This window comes from Mustela lutreola, chromosome 10 (genome assembly GCF_030435805.1).
Source record: "Mustela lutreola isolate mMusLut2 chromosome 10, mMusLut2.pri, whole genome shotgun sequence".
NCBI classification, from domain to species: domain Eukaryota; kingdom Metazoa; phylum Chordata; class Mammalia; order Carnivora; family Mustelidae; genus Mustela; species Mustela lutreola.
Window position 1 is genome coordinate 85015635 of NC_081299.1, and position 27572 is coordinate 85043206.

Genomic DNA, 27572 nt, shown 5'->3' on the forward strand with positions numbered 1-27572 from the left:
CTGTCTCTAGCACATAGCACGATGTTGATTACATAGTTGGTTGATGTTTAACCAGAGTGTGATATATGGATAGATGAACAAACATTCAGAACCCAGAATACCCAAGCCTCCAATTAGTAGGGACACTGCTCTACAACTCCATATCCAATTTCCAAATTGCATTCCTGTGATGACCAAATGGTTCTTTGGAACCTTTTAGGGGATACAGGTATTTGAAATCTAAATATTACAACCAGAAATAGTCATGTCTAAACGTGAGAGCCTAGTTGAACGATGAGTCAATGACTTCTTTCTGGGGCAGAGAGCCCCTCAATGATCAGTTTCAACTTCTCTCTTTGCATTTATGACGCCAATACAGATATAAGGGTATTTATTTTGTTATGTCAACAAAAACTGACACTGAAAGGGCTCCTGGGTGGCTCAGTGGGTTAAGCCGCTGCCTTCGGCTCAGGTCATGATCTCAGGGTCCTGGAATCGAGTCCCACATCGGGCTCTCTGCTCAGCAGGGAGCCTACTTCCTCCTCTCTCTCTCTCTGCCTGCCTCTCTGCCTACTTGTGATTTCTCTGTCAAATAAATAAATAAAATCTTTAAAAAAAAAAAAAACTGACACTGAAACTTATGGAGGAAGTAAAAAGTAAATGCAAATTTTCAGTGAACTGAAGGAACTCTACTTAATATTTCTTTGTGCAAATCTAGGGCAAAAATTTCCAAGTACTCAAATACTAGAACTTACAATCAGTTACTCTTTAAACTAAAATCCCAAACTAGAAGAGAAAAAGATAAAACAATTTTTCAAAACAAAAAGCAAAGAAAGTTCAAACTCTTCAAGTTCAAAAAGCAGCTGAGTACACACAGGAGCACCCTGAACCACTTAGACATCCAGTTTCGTATGTGCTAGCATATATTATGGACACTTTCCAAGGTAATTTTGACTTAAGGAACATTTCTAGGTCCAAATATTTTAAACATTCCATTGAATCCACCGGCTAAAAGTGAAAGCATCAAGGGAAGGTATCACAGTGGAACAGCATTTTTTAAAACACCCCCACCTGAAAACAATGCTGAAGGAAGGGCTGCTTCCTTACGCTGCAAACAAAGGACGGAAAGTGAATAAGGCCAGCGGTCCTCACCAAAGGCTCTGACTCAAAACAACATTTAAAGTTCAACCCAAATGATCCTTTTCATCCCCTCTATGGTACACACTGCACAAAGGCATGCGTACCACAAGGTTTATACAGGGGAGTGGTAAATTGGCAGAGAACTCGTTGTGCTGGGGCATCTACAGGCCTTGATCTTGGTGGGATGATAATTACAGACTCTCTAGTCCCTTGTTTTTCTCCCATTTACAGCGATGCTAATACTTTGCATGATACCCATAATTTTCATGTTCGTTTGTACACTGAGGCAGAGAAAAAGAAAAGATCCCCAATACTTAGCCAAATAAACTTCTCAGGTTATGTGCTCATGAGAGGGGAAATAAATGCCAAAACATTTCCTTGTGTTGGATGGGAGCTTGGAGGGATTATTTTGCTACAGATGTTTGGTGTGTTGATAGGTTATTTTTTATCTATGGCTATCTTTGATAGGCTATTGGGTAACTTGAGGCCATGTTCAGAAAACAGCTGCCTCCTTCATCCACAAAAGTCTAACAATTGGACAGGTTAAATATTCTTTCCACTAAATCAGTTGTTCGAATTCTAGGAGTCTCAACCTGAAAGAGCTGTGTGCTATTCAAAGAGAAGCCAACATGCTAAACCACACACTCTTCTACTGCCTGTTAGTAGAATTTTGTTTGCACTGATGTATGTCTGCAAGACTTCACTTACATAAAAGTCATAGTGCATCTTTAGACAAATTCCCAAGGAAAAATGGCTATAGACTGTCCAGTCTTAAAAAATCAATTCCACAAATCATCAAAATTATCAAATTTTCTTGTCACACAGAATGCATTATTCTAGACATGTAATGATATACATGGTTAAACCTCATGCCCTGGGTCTATGACAACTAAGGAAAAATAGAAGTAGGATAATATTGTGGACTGAGATGAAGCTTTGGACCTGGACACTCTTAGAATTAAATCCTGGTTTCACTTCTCCCTGGATACAGAACCCCTTGGTAGGTTATTTAATCTTCTTGAGGGCTGATTTCCAAACCCATTCAGTAGACCAATAAAGCACCTGACACAAACGAACAATCAAATAGGTCATCATAATCATCATTCAACAATTATTTGTTGGGTGTTCACTAGGCACCAGGACTGTTGTAAGCACTTCAAATACAGATAGAACTTTCACTATCTGTAAGTTACACTCCAGTGAAAGAAAACAGGTAATAAACAAACAAAAAAAGTGCAAAATATAGAATTGCAGAAGATGGGGCGCCTGGGTGGCTCAGTGGGTTAAAGCCTCTGCCTTCGGCTCAGGTCATGATCCCAGAATCCTGGGATGGAGCCCTGCATCGGGTTCTCTGCTCCGCGGTGAGCCTGCTTCCTCCTCTCTCTCTCTGCCTGCCTCTCTGCCTACTTGTGAGCTCTCTCTCTGTCAAATAAATAAATAAAATCTTAAAAAAAAAAAAAAAGAATTGCAGAAGATGATAAGGGCTATGGCAACAAATAGAACAAAGTGAGGGGCATTGGTAAGATCAGAGAGAGGTGTAATGTGAGGGAAGCCTCACTGAGAAGGTAATATCTTGGCAAAGACCTGAAAAAAGGGGAGGCAATGATCCATACAGATACCTTGAGTTCCAGGCGGAGGTAACAGCCTAAGACCCTAGGGCAGAAAAGAAGTCTACACTGGAGATTAAATAAATTTAGAGTTCAGCATTAGGATGAGACTAAATGAGATCCCTGGGGAGTGAGTAGAGATTAATGTAAGACAAAAGGGCACCAACAACTGAGCCCTGATACATTCCAATGTCAAGTGGAAAAGAGAAGGAAGGAGCAAAGTAGGCTGAGAGAGAGACGCTGGTGAGGTGAGAGTAAAATCAAGAGACTGGGGTGTCCCAGAGGCCCAGGGAAGATAGGAGGGGAGGAGCAACTCTGTTCCATGTTGTCGATGGCTCGAGTACAATGAGCATCTGTGCTACAGACTGTCTTGAAGCCTAATGCATTTTCTCCACTTGTCCTCTGAACTGTAGAGCTCACATTACCTAACAGACACCAGTATATTGCCAATCCAACCATACAGAGTACTCTACGATGATAATAACTCATGATCAGGAATCTCTTGTAATGTATGCAGTCACCCTATTCACATACCCGTTTGTTACTTGAGGATAGCAGCTAAATCCCATCCAGAGGTCTACCAGAGAAGGAAAGGATGCAAAAAAGCCCATGTTGTCCAGTCATGTGGAAGAGTAAGTGTCAAAGGTAAGAAGAATTGAGATGGCCTGGGGACACCTAGTTTTGGATCAGGTCATGATCTCAGGGTCGTGAGCTCCCTGCTCGGCTGGGAGTCTGCTTGGGATTCTCTCCCTCTGTACCTCCTCATCTCTCTCTCAAATAAATAAATAACATTTAAAAAGAAAAGAGAAGAAAAAGGAAAAGAGAAAAGAAAAAAAATTAAAAAGGAGATGGCCTCGTTAGTACAAATAAATGTGATGGTAAGGAATTTTTTTTCCTTTACGATTCTTTCAGAGACATAGTAGGAAAAAGGAAATTTCCTGTCTTTAGGTCAGTACTGCTTCTGGACTTCAGAAGTCTGAAAAGTCATAAAGAAAGAAAAGAGAAAGAATCAGAGAGAGAGAGAAAAGAGTCAGGAGTGAACACTTACTTTGTTCAAAAAAGTTCTACATTATATGTCGATAAAAAAATTTGTTTACATTCTAGAAAAGCCTTTTCACATAGACATCCAAGAAATATTTACTTCCTTATTTATACTTTGGTTCTCTGTGGTTTTCAATCCAAAATCTCTAATCTAAGCTTCCCTTTTGTACTTAATTTGGAACCTACAAATTCTCATTCTTCTCTCCAATTTTACGCTCACTGAAATGTTTTTTGGCTTCCTCCCTTATAAATCATTCTTATTGCTGTCACTTTGGGGTTTTTAAATATTTAAATTAGCATGTTAAGTACCATTCCGCTTACTCTGTCCTATGCCTTGGCTTCTGGATTCAGACCTTCTAAAAGACAAGCAAAAGCCTAGAGACTTTCCTTCTTCAGAACATTGGCAAATTTTTAGTCTCTTTCCACAAGCACTCACATTTCATATCTCCTACCTTCCTACCTAATCTTTCCCTCTTCCTGTATGTTCTAAAGGGTCAACAGCTTTATTTTCCTAAAATATGAATTGGATCTTTCATCAGCCACTGCCCTAGTCCATTTTTCCTGAACATCAAATTCTAGGTATGGACGTATATTTCCATCAATCTTTCTGTCTCATTTCTCCTCTCTCCCAGGTAAGGACATCTCCTTTCTGATCCTCTATCACATTATGTGATAATCTCACCCTTAGAAATGGCTTTTAGGGGGCAGTTGGGTGGCTCAGTGAGTTTAGCCTCTGCCTTCAGCTCAGGTCATGATCCCAGGATCCTGGGATCGAGCCCCACATCAGACTCTCTGCTTAGCGGGAAGCCTATTTCCCCCCTCCCTCTGCCTGCCTTTCTCCCTACTTGTGATCTCTCCCTCTCTGTCAAATAAATAAATAAAATCTTTTTTAAAAAATGGCTTTTAGGTTCTGCTTTTCCCCTACAGTGGCTTTTCTGCAACATACATTAATCTTTATCTTCTTCAACTCGTTTCACACTTACTGCTTATGCTCCACACTACCATTATTCTATGCTATACTCTCGTGGTTCCAAATAGTCCAATAGTTAGAACTTTGTTTTATCACAATACAATGACAGCTAGTTTACTATTCTTTGTCCCCTAATTTTTTCTAACATGTGTCTTACCTCTCCAATGAGATAGTGAATTCATTTTAAGAAAGGGCACTGTCGGGGCGCCTGGGTGGCTCAGTGGGTTAAGCCTCTGCCTTCAGTTCAGGTCATGATCCAGGGTCCTGGGATCGAGCCCCACATCGGGCTCTCTGCTCAGCAGTGAGCCTGCTTCCTCCTCTCTCTCTGCCTGCCTCTCTGCCTACTTGTAATCTCTGTCTGTCAAATAAATAAATAAAATCTTTAAAAAAAAAAAAAAAGAAAGAAAGAAAGAAAAGAAAAGAAAAGGGCACTGTCTCAGAATCTGTTATAACTCTTACTTCCTAACACAAGATTGGGTCATTGATGTTAATTTCTAACTCTTGACATCTTCATTTACATTGCTTGGCAAACACCAAAGTCTTTGGTAAAATTCGTTTAACAAGATATCTAGGAGCAGATAAGTTCTACGGATTATGTGTTTTACAGAGACTGAATTTGGTCGTGAGTATTTAGTTAATGTTTAATGAATGCTAGTTCATTAGATTCTGCTCCATTGTGAATTACAGTTCTAGATATTTTGTGATCCAGCTCACTTTCAGAGATGTGACGCATTTTGTAAATCTAGATGAGGCTTCTTTCCTGAACTCCAAACTCATATATCCAATTTCTCCTCAACATCTCCATGAGGTAACTAATTAACTTGTCCAAAACTGAGCAGTTGGTATCTGCCCTCTCTGTCAGAAGAAAACTATGTCACCACTTCCCTATCTCAGTTGATGGTCAACTCCATTTACTCAGTCCAAGAGTCATAGAGTTATCATGAATCTTCTCTTTCTCTCAAACTCTGTATCCAATGTCAAGAAATCCTGTTGTTCTACTTTAAAATATATCCACAGTTCAACCAATTCCCAATAAATACCCTTATTGCTCTCACCTTGGCTCAAGCTGGCATCATTTCCCAACTGGATTACAGCGATAGTGTCCTACCTACTCTCCCTGCTTCCATCCTTGCAAAACAGCTAGGTCACGCCGTTTCTCTGTAAAAAAATATCTCAAGGGCTCCTCACTCCACACTGAATAAAAACAAAGTCCTTACAGTGTCGCATAAGACCTACGCAGATTGAGACCTTTTACATTTCCAGCCACCTCTGTTACCATTCCCTGCAGCGCTTCCTGTCACACCACAGTGGCCTTGTTCCTAAAATAAGCCAGAGAAAGTCTACCTTGGGGCCTTTGCACAGACTTCCTCTGATATGTTCTTCCCACTTGAATACTTGTGGCTGTTACCCCTTCTTCAAGCATTTATCCAAATGCTCCCTTTTCATTCTAAATTGCAAATTGCAACCTTCCACCAGTTAGCAATCTTTATTCTCTTCCCTTGCTCTGTTTTCTTTCCAATGCATTTATCACTGTGGCTGTCACAGAAATGTGCTGCCCACATATCCAGCTACAGGAACATAACTGATAAAGAGTGCCAGCTGTTGCACCCTGAAATCTATCCCTGCCTTTGCATCAGGACCCTATCTCTCAGGGTCTACTCCCAGCCAGTGGGTGAGTAGAGCAGAAATGCTATAAGCTCATTCCTGACAGACATGGGCCCTCTCTGGTAGCTGACTTTGGCTCCAGGATTTTTTTTAAGTTTTTCTTTCTTTCTTTCTTTCTTTTTTTTTTTTTTTTTTTTTTTTTAGGGGCACCTGGGTGGCTCAGTTAGCTAAGCATCTGCCTTCAGCTCAGACCATGATTCTAGAATCCTGGGATCAAGTCCTGCATTAGGGCTCCTTGCTCAGCTGGAAGTCCGCTTTTCCCCCTGCCTGACACTCTGCCTGCTTATGCACCCTCTCTCTCTCCGACAAATAAATAATTAAAATCTTCTTAAAATTTTATTTATTTACTTATGAGAGAGAGAGAGAGGAGAGCACACATGCCATCAGGGGAAGTGATGGAGAAACTCAAGCAGACTGGGTGCTGAGCACAGAGCCTGACACGGGTCTCCATCTCACAACCCTGAGACCATGACCTGAGCTGAAATCAAGAACTGGCCATTTAACGAACTGAGCCACCCAGACGCCTTGGCCGCAGGACTTTCTGATGGCCTTGCCAGTTTGACGAAGCCTGCACTGCAGCTCAGGCAGTTCCCACAGCACTCTCCTCTCTCTTGAGCCAGACTTGTGACATGGTTGACCACTCTTCCAGACTCCAGGCTTCCGCCCTCTTTGCCTACCTCCCCAATCTTCTCTCACAGAGTCATTCTCTTAATAAAATCTAGTACTTTCCACCCATCTTGCCGGTTGTTTACTCAGAAGAGTCCAACAGAACCATCTTCTTACCTACTCTGTTTTGCTTGCTTATAATGTTTATCTTTCATTACCTACCAGAAGAGAAGTTCCAGAGAGCAGGAATTTTACTCATCCTTGTATCCCAGACACCTAGCACAGTGTGTGACACATCACAGGTACTCAATAAGTATGTGCAGAATAAATGCATAACAAATGCCTTTAAAATATTAGCAATTAGGAGTATTATCAACTAAATAAATGAATAAACACAGAATGGTACCAACAGTTGTCACAACTCTGCTCCCTCCTAAATTCCCTGGTCTTATTTTATCCAGTCCTCCCCTACACTAGAAGACCTTTGGGTTTTCCCACAGCAGAAATGATATTTGAGCGGTAAATTGTTTTTAGGAAATATCCAGACTAATAATTGGATAACTGCCCATCTGTTCCGGGCTGCAAATAGCAATTCCGGTTGAGATATTCATCACTACTTCTCCCTTGTATTTAATTTCATCCAGGACCTACACAAACAAAGTAAAAAATTCTGAAGGCTTGATTTTTTTTAAGCACAAGTATCCATCCAATAGTCACCAGACTTGGCCCAGGCCTAATCAATTCTCCACTTCTCTAGTTTCCCAAACCATCTCTTTTGAGTATGTATGAACAAGGTCAGGCTACTCTCAAGGATGATTTCAGACTCTTGACAATGATGGGATTCACTCTGCCGTTGGGTAGCTCCACATGACAATATGGAAAAATCTTTTCTCTTCTCTCTAGGGCCACTAAATTACTGTAGAGATTCCCAAGGAGTTCTCCCTAAGGGGTTTGCTTCCAGATGTAAGTGTTCTGGAAGCTAGATGGAAGAGCAGGCTGGGGGTCCAACTCTTTCTCATGAAGACTGATTCAGCCTTCAACCTGTGTCTTCCCTTGCCCCATTTCTTGGGTAGGCCTTGATGAACGGCTCTCATGAAGTCTGTCAGCCAGTCTTGGGTTTGCCATTATTAGCTAGGCAGCAAATTACGGCTCTGAGCCTCGGTTTCCTTGTTTGTAAAGTAAGGATAATAGCATCTATCTCCCAGCACTCTGTATGATATTTAGTATGTGGAGTATTTCTCTATAGAGAGTATTCAACAAAGATTAGCTATTATTATTACGATCAACAATGTGTAGGAAATTAAACCACATGGTCACTGTCTGGCTTGTCTCTTTAACGTGTTCAGCTGAATGTTGATCTGAAGGTGCTTGATAACATCCAAACACAGAACAACAAGGTAGATGGTAATTATGGTTTACTGCACAAAATTTAATCAAAGAAATCAAAGAGGAAAGAAAACAAGATCAATGGTAAAGCTTCCAGCCTCTGCTAAGTGTTTCACTGGGCTTGGCTTTCTTTTTCTAAAGGTCAGGGGAACACCCATATAATGTCAGACCACACGAGTTACAAAATGTCTGGCCACACTTTCAAAGGCTTGCTCCTTTCTCTTGCAGCACTGGTGAGGTCCGAATGGGCACCTTCCTGAAAGCCCAGAGTGTCATTTCTGAATAAGGTCCGAGGAAGAATGGCACCCCGTGGCAATCCAAGACAAGAAATAACCGAGGGTGGTACTGGATGTTTAAATCACACCCAATACTGTTCAGTGGGCCGAGCGTCACCTTAACCCCTTTGATTTCTCCCTGACCTCAAGACTCCAAAATTTGAAAGCAACTGCTTGAGTGGGAGCAGGAGGGAGACGGAAGGGCGACCTGAGGAAAATTTGCCCCCATACTCAGTTCTGAGATAAACACAGAATTTATTATTATTGCCTGAAGCCGGTCAGAGGAAGAAAGGCAAGTGAGTGGCTTGCCCCAGTCAGTCCAGGCGAGGCTCTGTCTCTGCAAACTCGGGAGGAGGGTGCAGGTAAACTTTGGATACACACACACACACACAGACCCACACACACCCAGAGGTGGCCCTGTGTCGCTAGAGCACAGGCCAATGACACCCTCTGCCTCCGGGCTCCCTGGGCCACTCCTGGAAAATAATGAGTTGGGTAAGGAACAGTTAATGAGAAAATGTGCCTTGCTAACTGTGCACATTACAACAAAGAGCTGGCAGCTCCTGAAGGAAAAGGGCTGGTGCGGCTGCCGCTCAGACTTGTCAGTCAGCTCTCGCCAGCAGCCTCAGGGTCTGCCTCCCCAGCACACTCTCATTACATGTGTCTGTCTGGCCGGCTCTGGACATCTGCTCAGAGACGCTCCTGCTGCCTCGGGGGTTCCTGCCTTCCTCCAAGGGGGCCAAGGGCTTTCTCCCTGTCACCCCTCGCCTCTTCCCCAGGAGGCTCCTGCTTTATGGTAGCTTGGGACTTCCTGCCCCCGTCTGCCTGCCCCTGACTTCCAGCATGGAAGAAGCCGAGCTGGTGAAGGAAAGACTTCAGGCCATCACAGTAAGTCTGCGTCCAGCTATCACTCGGGGAGGTGGTTGCTGAGGGGAAGGGCAGCCGCGCTGCTGGTGCCCCGGGCCGCCGAGCCCCGGCCGCTGAGTGGAAAAACAGAACTGTCATCCTTCGTGGACGCGGCTCGGGCGCTCTCTTAACCCCTGTGACCCTCTGTCATTCTTGGGCTTCAGAACCTGCGGGCAGGGCAGTGGTCTGTATTTTCGCCCAACTGTGCCGGCCAGCCGTCTTAAAGAGCAATCTGAAGCTGGGGAGGCAGTTCGGTTCACTGTCATGTACCTTCTCAGTACCTTAAAAAGGCAGTTTGTCAAAAAAAAAAAAGGCAGTTTCTCCTCCAGTGGGTATTTGCCAGACAGGGGATTAAAAAGCAGATCCTCAACTTGGAGACTTTTTTAAAGCAAGGAATACACCCAAAAGTTAAATTCTTTGAAATGGGGGAAAGAGGAAGAATAAAACAAACAACTTGAAACTTTTTATCTGTTATGAGGTAGTATGTTCCAGAGAGCCTAACAGAATCAGAATGAATGTCATTGTACTTAATTAAACTAAGCATTAAACAAGAGAAAAGTAGGTAAAAGCACGTATCAGATTCATTCTTAGAGATCAGTTTTCAGCAGAGTCACAAACTGAGTAAGATCCTGATAAAGGAATGCAATGCGTGCAATGCTGCGGATTTGGAAAATATCTCCTTAATACCGGGAAGGAAAATAGTGTATTTTTTATGTCTGTTCTGGGAAAGAATCGAAGCAAGAAATAAACTACTTTCCTTAAGTGACCTGGCTTTTTTTTTTTTTTTTTTTTTTTAATTTTCTGAAATCCTGTATTTGGCAGTAACCTGGAAATCTGTGGCACAGTCAGTTACGATTAGCTACAATTTGTGATATAATTTTCTTAAAACTTGGAAATCCAGATCCCAATTTCTCAGCATTTTCTGCCACTGAAATTAGCTGTCAGAAAGAAATGAGTACTTTTTAAAAACTGATGTTAAATCAGGATGGGTAGGAGGATATTATTCTCTGCTCTTCCAGTTCCCAGAGCATAAATAATAAGGCTAATCCAAATTTAGCATTTTTATTAAATGGATACAATGTCTTAGTGTCACCCAAAAATGATTCAAGAAGTTGAAGCATTTTCTCAGCCAATAGTAAGGAACCAGAAGTCCAGACGTCCACCAATAAGGTTGGCGCTTTTCCATAAGACAATGCTTTTGAAATGTCTAGCTTCTAATTAGTACATTTCCCTTTCTTCAGAAAACTTTGCTTTGGAACTATTGTTTGTTTTGTTTTGTTCTTTTTTGTGTGTGTCTTTAAAGTCAGCCACTGTTTCAGCTGTCAGGCTTTAAGGGACAGGAACTGGGCCCTGCTCTGTTGTTTTTGGCATGGGCTTTTTGCATTACAGCTGTTGTCTAAAGGTTACTTTATTACACTGTGTGAGTCGTGTGGGCACCAGCTCAGCCTTTGCTTCTACCTCCCAAATTACTAAACTATATCATGTAGCTGGCGAAATACACAAGCCCGTTGTTCCCCACTTTCCTTCTGGAACTATAGCACAGCCTTATTGAAGCCCACATTCCCTCCAGAGCACCTTTTAACTCCCACTGAAACAGCACGTGGTCTGAAGTTATGACTGCCTCCAGTTATTCAGGAAAACCAGGAATTTGCACTGAGGGTTCCAAATGAAAATAGAGGTAGAACAAGAGGCATCACGCCTTCCAAGCAGGCAAGAGAGTAAGTAGGTTCCTGAGTATACTGGTGTGTACTTTTTCTGATGATTAACACACACGCATACACACACACACACACATACACACACACCTACACTTTGAATTGTTCCATTAGCCTGAACTATTCCATTAGAAGGAATTAAGCAAATCTCTAAAGTAAGATCACAAAGTAATTCTACCTTGGACGTAAATTGTTTATATGAAGGTTACGGAGGTTGCGGGGGGCGATTGGAAAAAAAAGTTTTGGGGAATAAATTCATACTAGCCTTCACCTCACCAGGCAAAACTCAGTCCCATTTGTCACAACCTAGAGGGGAAAATAGAGCAGTGGTGTGTCCATGGAAACAACACATCCACCTCCTGCTAGACACCCCGGGACATGCCAGCTTTCCCCACCCTTGTTTTACCAGGAAGCCACCTCAGCACTGCCCCATCCCCCCTGGGAAAATGAAAACATACAGTATCCAGAAAATTCGCTGGGACTGTTTCACTTTAGAAAGTACTTAAAATTTTCGAAATCTCTGACCTAAACTAAAACTCAGACACAGTCTTCTCATTTTAACTGTTTTCTTCCTATTTCCTTTCACTGAAGCAATATGTGTATGCTTAAGAAACAAAATCATAAGACTTTTCCAATGTACGCAAACACAGCAATTCATAGACTTTCTTAGGGAACGGGGGAAAAAAAAAAACCTTTTTACATTCTCAAATCTATTTGATTTTTTTTTTAAAGATTTTATTTATTTATTTGACAGAGAGAGATCACAAGTAGGCAGTAGGCAGAGAGGCAGGCAGAGAGAGAGAGAGGAGGAAGCAGGCTTCCCGCTGAGCAGAGAGCCCGATGGGGAGCTCGATCCCAGGACCCTGGGATCATGACCTGAGCCAAAGGCAGAGGCTTAACCCACTGAGCCACCCAGGTGCCCCTCTATTTGATTTTTATATTAAAACTTGTTCCTCCATTTCCTCACTGTGAAACGAGATGCTCTTTACTGTACATTTATTCCACCTGGTTTTGAGTGTCCAAACAGTCATTATTTCCACTGCAAGGAGTTGAAAAACACAAATGTCTATGCCTAGAACTTGACAGAACCAAGTGCCCGCCCGTCCTCTTATTCCTCTAAAAAATAAATAAATAAATAGATAAAGCACAGTAAGTAGGTGGAATGTGGCAGTTAGGTTCTCAGATTGAAAACTAATACTGTAATTGTGTCCTTCACTTCTATCAGTAAACTGAATTTTAGATTGTCAGAAGTCTTCTCAAAAACTCAAAGAGAATAAAGAAAAAATTATGGAAAGTACACAGAAACAATTGTTTAAAAACCAGTATATCAGACTGGGTATGTCAAATATGGATTCTATTTTATACATGTACTCTCATGTTCTTCCTTCATTACTTTGTCCATGTACCAACCCTTCCTTCACTGAATTAATCATCAAAGTCTCTCTTAGCCAAAGAGTTCAGTTTTCAGCTGTAACTCAAAAACAGTGATTAGATGAAAAGTTTCTTAAGGCTTTTTTCAAGTTAGTACATATTTTAACAAATAGCCAGTTTTTATACAAAAGAAGAGCTATTGAAGTAGACTAGTAATTTGAATTTCACTTTTAATATCACTGGGATAGATGACGCTGATATTTCCAGCATCCTCAGGAAGAGTGAGATGAAGGACTGACAGTTATCCCAACAGAACTCCTCTCTGGCAGGAAACTTGGCCCACAGTAAAGCCAGTGAAAGACCTAGACCAATTCCTTCCAGAAAAAGAGAGATCCCCTCCCTTAGGAGTAGTAACATTCCATATGTTCTCGACATCCTACTCTGCAAGGAACGCTTTATCTTATCTCCATTCCTACCATGACCTTAGAAAATACAGTTCCTAAATAACATGGGGACACTCACACTGGAAGACTCCTAGACCTTAAACTGGCTAGAGATCATAAAAATAGCACTGTTTGGGGGCTGACCCCAGAAGAATTCTGAGAATGAGAATCGATTTTTCCGAGAACAGACCCAGCTGGGGAGTGAAGAGATAAGAATAAAGCGAACGTTTTAATTCTCATCAAGGTTTATCTGTAATTGTTAGGAATGTGTGCTATCAACCCGTCTCCTCATTCCTTTATTCAATTAATGGTGATCGAGCACCTACTATGAGCCAGGCCTTATGTATTTAAAGGAAAGGAAGGGAAATACTACTACCAGGAGTAGGGAGTGGGCTGTGGATCACAGCGACGTTGACAGGACGGGCCTCACAGAGGGGTGACATGTAAGCATAGATGTGGAGGAGGTGAGCTCTGTCACAATTTAGACAACAGAACTAATCACAACAACAAGCACCTGCCTAGAACTGACTCCATTTGGAAGGGAGCCATATAAAGTCCTGACGCTGGAATTTGAGCAACGGAGCCAGATTTGCCGGCCAAAGCCGCTCGTGACGCAAAATAATAAGGAGCTCTCACATTTCCCCAGATCCACTCCCTATTTCTTTCCACTTCTAAGGAATTTTTTCTAGACTTGTAAACGTGGGAACTTGGGTGGTAGAAATTTCCTTGCATAAAACAGAAATCCACCCAATACAAAGACCAACATTAAAACAAGAACACACACACACAGGTTCTAGTTAATTCATTAGCATGCATAGCCTGTCACCAGACACCACACTTCATCCCATTCCTTTTTTGTCGATATCTGGGATCTTCTAGTGTTTAATAAGACAGCTGATGGCCTCAAAGCAGGACCTGCTACATGATTTATGGGGCCAGCACACAAGGAAAATGTGGGGACCCTTGTTCAAAAAGCACTCAAAATATCAACGTGGCAACAGCACAGCGTTAAATGAAGTGCTGGGCCCTTCTCAGCATGGTGCCAAGTTACCCCAGAAACCAGCCCTAATTCTACTTCCTGGGCCCGCCATATATATTTCTCCCCCATTCATTCTGCCTGTCAGATAGGAAAGTAAAAAGGAGAGCAAGCCTCCTGGCTCTTTCCTGAAGATAAACCCTTACGTGTGTTTGGATCATTGCCTCATTTAGAGTTCTAAGGACTTCTTAAAATCATAATGGCTAAAAGAACGCAAGAGGCACCGTTGTTCCGAAGTACCTCGTGGTTAAGACAAAGTTACAGGAAGGTCTTCTCATTTGTCTTGGGCATCTAAAGACAGCCCATATCAATGGTACATGGAGACGCAAGAATCTCTTCAGTAAAGAAGTCCAGTGTGAGAATTAGAACAATCAAGCCTCAGCCCAATTTTCCACAGAGCCATACTGAGATTGCATGTTTCTTCCAGAGAGGGAAAGGTTGCTTCAAACAAAATGTGCTGTACCACATTTCTTTGCCAAACATAATAGCCCACCCACAAAGGAGGGCATGTGACGAGGTATAATAATTTCGATAGTTGTTAAGGAAACTGCTTTTTGATAACAGGGTGAGGTTTTTCCAGCGTGCTTCAGAATGATAATGCTGCTTTGCCAAGACTTCTCCGAACAAGGATCCCCAGGAACCTTCTGCATAGTACTGGATGGTTAAAAAACAAAAGCTGCTTCTTTACAAAACTCGGACTGAAGTAAATCAGAGTCTGAGCTCTGAAGTCTAACTAGAGTATAAACAAGGGTCGCAGGGCTCTGGCTAAAACTCAAACGGGGCTTCCACTCCCTCATCCCCCGTCTCAAATGGCCTAGCTTCTCTAAAAATAAAATATAAATCTTTTAACTTATGTCAGTGACAATGATGTCATTTGGGGAAGAGACTCCCTTAAAATTCATTGCCTCCACAAGTCCCCTCACCAAGAAGCCTGTGGGATGTCTGCTTTCCTAAGGGACCATAGGAGCAGTTTGAGTGAGATCCAAACTTTTTTTTTTAATGTTTTTTACGGGGTTTTTTTTTTACGTTTTTTAATTTTTTTTTTCCATAAAACCCCCAGCGACTGAGAGGACTCAGTCAAGCCCTTAGTGACATGGAACCAGATAATTCTCTGAAGCTCTGAAAAGAACTCAAAACTGGTTCCTGTCCGAAGCACCATGTTTTCCATGTGTAACTGTGTCTGTGATTGACATAGAGGTATAACGTATTCAAATGAGCTACCACTGTTACTCAAAATCCACCTAGGCTCACAGATCTAAAACATAAAGGACATTTCTTAAGTGAAAGAATTACAAGATTAATAATGATAATAACAGCACCTATTGTCACATAGCACCTAGACCTTAAAATATATATATTCTATATATATATAAAACTTTCACATCTGTATCTCATTTGTCCAAATATCCTATGAGTATTTGTGATAGCAGATGTCATCGTTCCCATTTTGTAGGTGGAAAACCTAACACCATGAAAAGCTAAGGGATTCGTTAAATAGCACAAGTTGGGTCAATTCTTCTGCTTGTCACACTCTCTGGCCGCAACATCACAATAAAATTCTAAGAAACCTCAAAACCACAAACCTCACCCCATTTAGAACTTCCTCTGTGGTTCACTCTTAATAGAGTTTGAAGTGGAAGAGAGAGAAGAATCTGTAGAGGTTCTGCTTCACTTAACCGCATTTTCTAACCCAAACCAGTCCTTCAGCCCTTAGAGTCTCCTCTGCTTTCCACAGTCCACAGGGGAGTAGAGGTGCGAAAAGAGAAAGTGATGCCATTTCAGAAGCATTTGTAATTGCTTTGACAGGGCTGGGCTGGCACCATTTCCCAGAGCATCCCATACTCCGAGACTGTGACCTTCCCATCTCACTTCCATTACACAAGGTCTCTTCCCTCCAGCCGGGATTTGCTAAGGCAGGGACATCACTGCATCTCACACAGCTCCCCAGCACTGAGCTCAGCACTAGCTGGAACACACACACACACACACACACACACACACACACACCTTGTGAATGAGTAAATGAATGAAGGCCATCAAGCTGAAAATATTTTTTTCACTAAAGCCAACAACAAAGTTCACCATCACCCTTGAGTTTTGGGGGGTTTACCTTGTGTTTGTTCTTTATCCTTGTTTGTTTTGTCACTATTCGTTAGAACAAACAGGAAAGGACAAAGGAATAAATGAGTAGCCCAACTGAGTTTCATTTCGAGATGTGTCAGAGTTTGTTCTCTGGCTAGGAAAGAAGTCTAAAGTTACTGAATAAAATAAGGTTTAGAAAATGCGTGCTTTTTCATTCACCTCATAAGATGTAGTGATAACCACATCCAATGCCCGTGGATAACTTCAGAATGAGGGTGTTTCAGAACTAGGATGCAGAAATAATCATAGAGCCAGGAGAAAACATAGAGATTTCCTGCTCTAGCTGAAGAAAACTTAGAGAAGGTCCATATCCCCATCTTCACGATGCTATGCTCCAAAGATGCTCACCCAGCTTCTCCTTAAATGCTTCCAAAAGTGTGTCCATACCTCACCCAATACCCTCTCCCATTTGAGAACAGCCCTCTGTGTTAAGTTCAGAATCTCGTTTCCTTAAAATCCCACTCACCCACTCACCATGGCTCCAGTCACTGAAGCCATAGGGCTTCATTTTCTTGATTTCGATCATTGCTCATATCACAGGCTCATTCTAGACACTCTGAAATGTCAGTGTCAGCCTTAAAATTGGGTACTCAAAACACTGACCTGTACAGAGTGCTTAGTGCTATACCATCTTGTTTGGGGAGCTATATTTCTAATGACAGATTTGAGAAAAGATAAGGTGTGGTATAAAGAGCATCATCTGGGGCTCCTGGGTGGCTCATGGATTAAGACTCTGTCTTCGGCTCAGGTCATGATCTCAGGGTCCTGGGATCAAGTCCCATATTGGGCTCTCTGCTCAGCAGGGAGCCTGCTTCCCTCTCTCTCTCTCTGTCTGCCTCCCTCTCTGCCTACTTGGGATCTCTCTACTTTTCTGTCAAATAAATAAATAAAATCTTTCAAAAAAATCATCATCTTTGAAGTTATAGAAATTTAGATTCAATACCAGTTTCAACACTGGACCAACCATACCATTTGGGGAAATTAATACACTCTAGTCCTTAGCTTCAGTGTCTGTAAAGTTAAGAATAACCATTAACTTAAAAGCCAGTAGCCAGATACACAATGAATACACAAAAATCAGTAACTTCCTGAAAAACAATTATTCGTCAGAAAATGAAATACAAAAATATCTCATTCCTAATAGCTATAAAATTAAAAAACAACCATTAAAAGCTGAAAAGAATCTTACTTAAGGAATGTGTAAGATTTATACAAAAAAACTTTTATACTCTTATACCCACTATGACAAGGAAATGTGCAGAATTTATATAATGAAACTATTAAACAATATGTGTTTGGGGAGGCACACCATTCCCTAAGGTGAAGCTCAAATACCAAAAATCCGTCATATTTTTCCAAATTTATTTTATGTTTAATGCAATTCCAATCAAAATCCTCAAAGGAAGCATTCTTTTTTATATAAGACTATATTTATTTGACAGAGAGAGAGATCACAAGTAGACAGAGAGGCAGGCAGAGAGTGAGGGAGAAGCAGACTCCCCACTAAGCAGAGAGCCCAATGCAGGGCTCGATCCCAGGACCCTAAGACCACGACCTGAGCCGAAGGCAGAAGCTTAACCCACTGAGCCACGCAGGCACCCCAAAGGAGGCATTCTTGTTCACTGCTGGTGGCAGCATGAAATTACTAAACAAGACAGTTTGGCAACTGGTAGAAGAAAAGTCAAAATTAATTTATCCTCTGACCTAGAATTTTATTAACAAGGATCTTATACTAAAGAAAAATAAGAGATGCACTCACAGATGGAGTCCTAAGGTGCTCACGACATAGCAAAGTCATTTCTTATATTACAAAAGTAGAAGCAAACTCAATGTCTAAAATAGGAATTTAGCTGAGTAAATAGAATGCATATATGTATGTGTGTATACATATATACTATAATATATATGTGTATATTACATATAATGGAATAATATGAAGCCATTAAAAATAATTTAGAATACTATTTAATGACATGACATATCATTGTGTTCATGATTTATTTAAAAAGTTCAGATTACTAAATATGTAAAATACACCTCCAATTTTATGTGAGCTATAATATATCACACAGATATAAATCATATATAAGAGTATTGATCTCTGATTATCTCTGGATAATGATAGTTACTGTTAGGAGTAACTTTTAAAATTCTACCAGAATACATGGTTTTTTGGCTTTTTTTTTTTTTTTTTTTTTTTTGATGGAGAGTAAGGTGGATAGAGTATTGTTTGGGTTTTCAATTTTATTTCTATAGGAATTTTTAAAAATCACTCCAAGCCCAAGTGGAAAAAACCAAAAAACTATTGCTACTAATTAAGACATTTTAGACAAAAGCAATAAAGCTCAAAAACTTGACCAATAAAATGTTAATTTGTCTCATCAACACATTATCTAAATTATGTACTATTAATACCAAACCCAACTATGCAGGTAACCTGGAACCAGACCCTTATATACATACCAAATTAGTAAATGATAAAAATTAACACTTTTTTTTAAAAGTAAATCAATAGGAAAGAATCCTTTGATAGAGCTATAGATCAGCCAAAAATTTGGAAAAAAGAATATTAGGTCCTTGGCAGTTACCATAAATCAAAATAATTCAAAATAATTCAGCTAGATGCAAGAGGCTTTTAAAAAAATTCTTTAGGAAACTGGAGGAAAATATAGATGGATAATTACTGTATCTCAGACAATAAAGATATTAAAGACATCAAGATAATAGAGTAACATTTTCAGCACTTTTTTTTTAAGATTTTATTTACTTTTTTGCCAGAGAGAAAGCACACACACAAGCAGGGGGAGTGCAGGCAGAGGGAGAAGCATACTCCTTGCCCAGCAGGGAGCCTGATATGGCACTAGATCCCAGGGCTCTGGGATCAGGACCTTAGCCCAAAGCAGACACTTAACCGACTGAGCTACCCAGGCAACTGAACTTTTAATACTTCTAATAACCCAGAAGTAAAATTTAAATGCAATTTAAAAAATTACTTGCAACTAAAATGACAAACAAAAGGTTATTATCCTTAATTCAAAGAGTTCTTACCCATTAATAAGTAAATAATTAATATGTTTTACAGAAAAAAGGGTAGACATCACAAACAGGCATTTAAAAAATAATTGATACAGATAGCCAATAAAATTATGAATATTTCCCCACACCAATCTCAGAAATCTCATTAAGACATCAAAATGAGATACTATTTGACCTATGCAAACTGCTAAAAGAACTTTTACTTGCAATATTCGTAATTAGTAAGGGTGAGGTGAAATATAAGTTAAAACTATTTTTCATTGAAGTCTTTTTAACAATCTGTATTAAGAATTTTTAAAACATCCCTATACCTAGGTAACTAACTTCTAGGGATCTATCTTGAGGAAATATTCAGAGAAAAGTGGTTCAAAATTTACATACAAGGAACTTCATCACATAACTACTCATTATAACAAAAGATACAAAGCAGCCTAAGGGGCAGAAAAAAGAGAGAGACTGAGGTGAACCATGAGAGACTATGGACTCTGAAAAACAATCTGAGGGTTTTGAAGGGGCGGGGGTGGGAGGTTGGGGGAACTAGGTGGTGGGTATTAGAGAGGGCACGGATTGCATGGAGCACTGGGTGTGGTGCAAAAACAATGAATACTGTTATGCTGAAAAGAAATTTAAAAAAAAAAAGATGATGTAAAGAAGAAAGAAAAATAAAATACATAATCCACTAAAAAAAAAAAAAAAGAGAGACTGAGCAAATAATGGTATTCTAAATAAAATTTAATATTTTTATTAGTAAAATGTAGTAACATGAGAGACACTCATGACACAATATTAAGTACAAAAAATGGAACACAAACTGTGTATGGGCCCCCTCACGTGGTTTGCACGTATGTGTATGTAAGGGTGCACATCTGTGGTTTGGGTATCCTGAAGAAAGAATGGAATAAAATGCATCAAAATGTGGACAGCAGTTAGTTCTAAAGCCGTGGGAGTACAAGGGATTCTTATATTTTTCTTTAAAGTTGTCTGGATTTTTTTAATCTTCTACAATTAACATATTGTACAAAGTTCCATAGCTTACATTTGTTAAGAATAAAATTAATCATTAATTTAGGTCCAACATCCCTAATAGACAAGATATTTCAAAATCTTGATTTGGTCCTCTTTTATTTCATTGATTCCTAAAACTAGCCGACCGGGAGCAGTTTCTAACAATAAATCTTCCAGCACCCCCTACTTCACCCTCAAAATTCTGAGTCAGAAAGTTACCTCAATACATTTATGTTTGTTGGTTTATTGGATTTAATTTTAGTGTTCTCTCTTCTTAGAGGCATTGGGGTTTTTTTAATGTTAATATAATCACTTTCAACTATATTTTTTTGTTTGAATTTACACAAATTTCTGGAAGAATAAAATAAGAAACTTTGTCCAAAGCCCTGCTAAAACCAAGGTATTGAATTTCCGTACTCTAGATATCATTTATCAATTTCTTCACCTACCTACTGGGGATAAACATGGTTCCTACTTCAAAACATTTGGGGAAGATAAAATAAATTGATTCATTGAAGAGCTTTAAGTAGCTCCTGACTCATAAAAAGATATCTGTAAATGTTAGTTATTGTTGTAACCACCATAATCATCATCGGCCCATCTAGAAAAATTAAGCAAAAGAAAGTTTTAAATGCTTCATTTTTAATAATCAAATGTTATCTCTTAGACATTGCTTGTCTAAATACAGCATTGTTTAATAATTCATTCCATGACTTTGCCAGGGATTAACCAGTAAGTTCACGAATCTTTAAATATTCATAATTCCCCCATTGTCCCTCTTCCAAAAATTAGGACATTTGCTACTTTCAGTCTTTGAGACCTCTTCTCCCAAGATTCCAAGGTTATTTGACAGTAATTTTCTGTTATGTTGGGGCACCTGGGTGGCTCAGTCTGCTGAGTATCAGACTTTTGATTTCAGGTCAGGTCATGTTTACAGGGTCATGAGATCAAGCCCCACACTGGGCTCTGTGCTGGGCGTGGAACGTGTTTAAAATTCTCACTGGCCCTTCCTCTGCCCCCCAACCCCTGCTTAATCTCTCTTTAAAAATAACAAAAATAATACTAATAATTTTCTGTCATGTCTATAAATTTTCTACTCTCTGAAATGAACCCCATCAGAGTCTGGACAGCTCTGTCTTCAGTGTTCTATTTCTTCTTGTGCTTCAGTTTTCCTTTAAGCTTATTTGCTCTACCCTCTTCAGGGTTAGAATTATTCTCCTTAATTAAAAACGTGGAAGCAAAATAGAAACGGAATAGTTCTATTTTCGTCATGTTGCTATTATACTATGTATCTCAGCGATTGTCCAATGATTGCCTTTACCTTTTTGCTCTCAATATGACTTAAGTATACATAATCATTTATAAACTTGTGCTTTGTGTGCTCTCAATGTTTTTCACATGATTCTCATCTGCACATCACGTGAGGTTTTTTTTGTTTTTTTTTTTACATTTATTTATACTATTACAAGTAGGTACCACTGGCTAATCTTCATTCTTGGTTTCATGAACTCATTGGAGAGCTCTCCTTGATTCCAAACTATTTGGTTTTGTTTTATAGCAACTCTATTTTCTTCTTACCCAAGATCATTTGTAATTGTGTAGCCATGTTTCCACTTGTAAACTGCCCAGGCTTCATGGTCTACCTTCCCTTTTGAAATGTTTGTCCCTTTTTCAAGAATTTTTTAGGAAATTTTCAAGACTTTTAGAAATCAAAGTTTCAGTGCACTCTAGTGAACCTCTAACTATGCTCAGGATTCTTTTCTGGGAATGTTGTGTTAGCACATCCCTTTATTTTCATGTTACCATTATCTGCACATTGAAATTATAAGATACTCAGCTTCTAGCAGAATGAATCTGCTAGATTCATTCATTCATTCATTCATTCATTCAAATCTGAAATGACTAATTGAATTAGCCTAATTTGTCAAGTTCTATTATAATTTCTGATTGACTTCGAAATAAAATTCCATATGGATTCCCTTCCTCTTCTACCCCTTCAATGTAGGCGCTTCCTGAAGGATCTGTATTTAGCCCTCCTCTCTTTTCATAAATATGTCTCCAGTCGTGCTCTGACCATCTTCTGACTTCAGCTATCCCTTCTGAAACACTAACATCTCTATCTTTGACCCCCACATCTCTCTCCAACCAATGTTTCAACGGCCCCCCAGATAACTCTATCTGGCTGTCCCAAAGACACCTTGAACTTGGTGTGAATCCATCATCTCCCCTACCAACCCCTCTTCCTTCTCCTGAATATCTTGCATCTGTTGACAGTTCTGCCCTACCTAAGCATAAAAGACTTTTACTCACATTTGACCCCTTCCTTTCCTGCATCCATATGTCACCAGTTGCCAAGTCCAACCAACTTTAACTCCTTGGTCTCTGACAGACATATGTTCTCCTATCCCTTGCTCAAGTTCTCCTGGCCTAACTGATGATCCCCATTTGCACGGTCCTCCTTCAACATCTACTACCCAATTACACAAGATTAAACTTCTTAAAACATGGTTTTAACTCTATGAATCCTCTCCCTCTGAACACTTTTCATTGCTCTCTATCAGTACATAAGTAAATTCCAAACCTCTTGTCCTATCATTGAATATTTTCTATTAAGGACTTCTCTTCATCCTCGTATCCCTATTTTTTTTTAAAGATTTTATTTATTTATTTGACAGAGAGAGAGAGAGCACAAGCAGGGGGAAAGGCTGAGGGAGAAGGAGAAGCAGGCTCCCCACAAAGCAGAGGAAGCCCCACGTGGGACTCAATCCCAGGACTCCGGGACCTCGACCCGAGCCAAAGGCAGTGGTTCAACCAGCTGAGCCACCCAGGCACTCCCTCTTATCCCTATTTTATTTCCCACTACCCATATGGCAACTTAGATTCCAGAATTGCTGTTCTAGAGAATGTACCAATTTTCTACCTCCAAGCCTTTGCTCACATTGAGCCCTTGACTTGAGTGCCCTTTCTCCCCCACTCACCTGCTCCCCAGCAGCCATCCAACATACTCTTCACAAATGCTACATTAGAGCCTCTTCCAACCACATCATCTAGAAACAACTGCTCTCTATCTCCCCTCAACTCTCATAGAGCCTTCTCTTGTGTCTCAGGAAAGACATTTCTTTAAAGATTTTTTTTAATTTATTTATTTGATAGACAGAGATTACAAGTCGTCAGAGAGGCAGGCAGGGAGAGAGGAGGAAGCAGGCTCCCCACTGAGCAGAGAGCCCAATGCGGGGCTCGATCCCAGGACCCTGAGACCATGACCCGAGCCAAAGGCAGAGGCTTTAACCCACTGAGCCACCCAGGTGCCCCAGGAAAGACATTTCTTACCTTTTTTCTTAAATTATATAGTTACTTGGATGAGTGATTTTCTTTTTGTATAAGAATGTAAGTTTGGGGGCACCTGGGTGGTTCAGTGGGTTAAGCCTTTGCCTTAGGCTCGGGTCATGGTCCCAGGGTCCTGGGATCGAGCCCCACATCAGACTCTGCTCAGCAGGAAGACTGCTTCTCCCTCTCTTTCTGCTGCCTCTCTGCCTACTTCTGCCTACTTGTGATTTCTCTGTCAAATAAATAAACAAATAATCTTTTTAAAAAAAAAAGAGTGTAAGTTCCTTGATGAAAGAATCTACTTTTTTTTTAAGATTTTAGTTATTTACTTGACAGAGAGAGACAGCAAGAGAGGGAACACAAGCAAGGGGAGTGGGAGAGGGGGAAGCGGGCTTCCTGGCAACCAGGGAGCCTGATGTGGGGCTCTATCCTGGGATCATGACCTGAGCAGAAGGCAAATGCTTAATGACTGAGCCATCCAGGAGCCCCAAAAGTATCTACTTCTGAAAAAATTTTAAATACTGCACAACTTCAAAGGTGACCCTGAACAGAGTGTTTGTACATAAGTACCCCAGTATTGGATAAATTAATCATTAAATAACTTAGGATCAGTCTTGTCCTCTTTACAGATTCAAGGATTCTGGAATATTAGCTCCTTGTTAACCTATAATATCTCTAAAATAGTCACACTCCTAAGTACGGTGCTTATTTTTATCAAGTACATGATTGCAATAATACTGGATTATGGGTGTTCACAATAGCTTTCTAGTTGCTCAAGATAAACTAATTTTCAACATAATCAAGAGGTAGGCTTATACGGAATTGGAATTTGTGGGTGTCAACTGCTAAAATATTCTAAGTCAGACAGCTAAAAATCTATCTACGCAACTGTTCATTAAATAGAAGTCTTCCTTAGTTGAACATTTAAAAAGTAAGCATCAATGCAAGTTATTCATAAAAGTTAACATTAATAAATATATGATGTGCCAGGTTATAACGGATGTCTATAGACATGCTCAAGCTCCTGGGGTAATTTTGGGAAGCAGATGGCATCCCACATCTATTTGTTTCATGATAATTTTGGAAGGAATTAGCAGGCTATGGTAACTTTTGGTATACTAGCAATAGAGCTAGATATGTAACTTAAGGTTGACTTATTTATTTTGTCTTAATAAAATTAAATTACTGCCATCTTATTTTTCAGTAATTCTTATAAGCCCCTATGAAATTTGGCAAAAGGATAATAATCTGCTATTGAATATTTTATGAGGAAAATGCACTTCTATCTTAAAAGAGAATCATACCTATAACATTATAAATTATCTTCTTAATTACCTAGACTGACATAAGGGAGGCATCATGTTACCTCTGAGAGAAAAAACACTGGTATTCCTTAGCAACCCTCTATAAGCCTTGTGTTGCCAAAACACTTCAGATGCCCTGCCTCTACCCACACAGCTTTCCTTCCCTTATTACCAACCCAAGATGAAACCAGCCCAAACTGGTTATTGAAAGGGGTGGGGAAGCCTTGCTAGGTTCAACATCATCTCTTATACTTAAGGCACTCTTCTCTATGGGCTACCTGTGGCGTAAGGGAGATGATTAGACACCAACACTAAATATGGAATGAAAAATGGACTCCCTTCTAATGAGAGACCCCACTCCTGTTGCCAGCCAGAACTGGCCACAGTTCTTCATGATAGACAGGACAGTGAGGGAAATTTTAAGAAGTGGGACTGATTTCTCACTAGGGAAAATGGTGTGGTGAGTTGGCTAAGAGTGTGGAGGCTAAACTCAAATTGCCTGGAATCAAACCCTAGGTTAGCCACTTACTAGTTGTGAGATCTCAGACTAATTAGTTACTCAGTTAGTTAAACTTACACTTCTTCTCCTAAGATGAAAATTAATGCAATACCTTTGTTATTATGATGTTCAGTGAAATAGTGCCTGTAAAATACTTACCAAAATGTTTGGCCTAATATATTTAAAATATTACTAATAGCTGCTCAATTTACAACCTCTAGATAGAATGGAGAATTGACTCACAGGTCAATTCTCAAAGAGAGTTTTTGTTCCTAATGACCAGATCTGACCTAAACAAGTGATACTAAAGACCACATTTGTTGCCTAGCTAATTTTTTTTAATTTTTATTTATTCTTTTTAATTTCTTTTCAGTGTTCCAAAAATCATTGTTTATGCACCACACCCAGTGCTCCACGCAATATGTGCCCTCCTTAATACCCACCATGTTGGCACACCCCACACCTCCCTCCCCTCCCCTCCAAAACCCTCAGTTTGTTCCTTGTTGCCTAGCTGATTTTTTTTTTTTCAAAATAACTGCTTATAAAATTTACAAAGTAGGTTACTGATGAAGTCATATATTCTTCTAACACACAAAGAAAAACATGACATCAAGTTGGAGAGTAACATGTTGTTTTTCTTCGACAAATGTACCTGAACTTAAACATCAAAAAAGAGTTTTTATCTTCAAAGGAGTCACATCAGGAAGGCTTGCACTTATTTCAACAATGTTGCCAAGCATTTTTGGAACTCTTCCTTCCAAATTACCTTCTGAGCCTGCTTCACATTCTTTCAGTTGTCTTCACTGGCAACAAATTTTTATCCTTTGAGAGTTTTCAATTTTGAAAGCTGATTCAAAATCCCCTCTTATAAAAGAGACGGAGGATAATGTCACCTCTGGTCAAAAAATAAGGAAATAAGAGCCTTTTTGCATAGCTTGTAAAATGCCTCAGAAAATTCCAGAGAGGGACTCTCTAAGATATTTCAGGCTTATGGAAGCATTATCAGAATTAGTGTGCTACTTTCTGTGATTAACAGATTATGCCTTATTTCCTTAACTTTATTAAACAAATACTTACAGAGTGTTATGCGTCAAACACCATCCTAGGAAATTTGACGTATATTTAACGCTCGTATCTTATGAGCTTGATTCCCTTATTATCCCCATTATTTCAGATGAGGTAATTGAGGCACAGAAAACTTAAGAATTTTGTCCAAGAACACAGGTTTAGTAAATGGCAGAGCCAGAAATCAAACCCAGGCTACATAGTAGTACAGTACATGCTGTATTTTCTAAAAAGTACAACCACTGGGCATTAGCAGTTATGCTTCCTGGGTTTTTTGAGGTAATGCAATTTAAACTTGGTGAAAGAAACTCCATCATCCCATGAATTTTTTTTTTAAACTGGAGCTAAAAGCTCTCTTACTGTTAACAAGCATTATCGGAACCCTTTTTTCTCTATCTTCACATAGCGAGTTATACAAGGAGGAAACACTCCCACCTTCTAGCTTCCTAGTTTTCAAACGTTCTGTAGGCTAGCTATCCTGTTTTCCTACATAAGCAGACCTTTTACCCAGCAGTTTCTTCAGTCCTGTGCCAGGAATAGTCTTTCTCCTCACAGGGTTTCCTCAGGCTTATTTCAAAATTCCCTCCTTAAAATTCACTTTTTCCATTGCATCACTCAGTAGCGCAATCTTGCTAGATTAATAGGGAAGATTTTTTTAAAGCGGACGGGAGGAGAGTGGGGAAGGAAAGACATTGAAATATTTTCAAGTTCTCTTTGAAAAAGCACCTTCTATCGTTTTCCATCAGCAAAATGTTTTGAATGTCTCATTTTGCCCCCCTTCCCTTTGAAATATGAGTTTCCAAAGAAGCTTTCTACCAATGCCAGGAGCGTACAACTGGCCAGCCATTTGGTAATGACGACAACCCCAAGGAAACATATTTAAGCAAATTGAAAAAATAGATTACACTGGAACTCCTTTTATTTCAGGATAAAAGAAAAATACAGGAAGAAATCTCACAGAAGCGTCTGAAAATAGAGGAAGAAAAACTAAAGCACCAGCATTTGAAGGTAATTTCTGATTTTAATTTCATTTCAATGATTTTGTATTCAAATA

General features: G+C 39.9%; 1 protein-coding gene across 1 annotated transcript in view; it reads left to right on the forward strand.

Moving 5' to 3' along the window:
• The first annotated feature begins 9084 nt into the window (after nt 1-9084).
• Nucleotides 9085-27572, forward strand: part of PALMD (palmdelphin) — a 51375-nt gene continuing 32887 nt past the window's right edge. The window contains exons 1-2 of the mRNA XM_059136265.1: nt 9085-9557; nt 27446-27526. Coding sequence (XP_058992248.1) covers nt 9513-9557; nt 27446-27526 — 126 coding nt within the window. The 5' untranslated portion in view covers nt 9085-9512. The remainder of the gene's footprint in view (nt 9558-27445; nt 27527-27572) is intronic.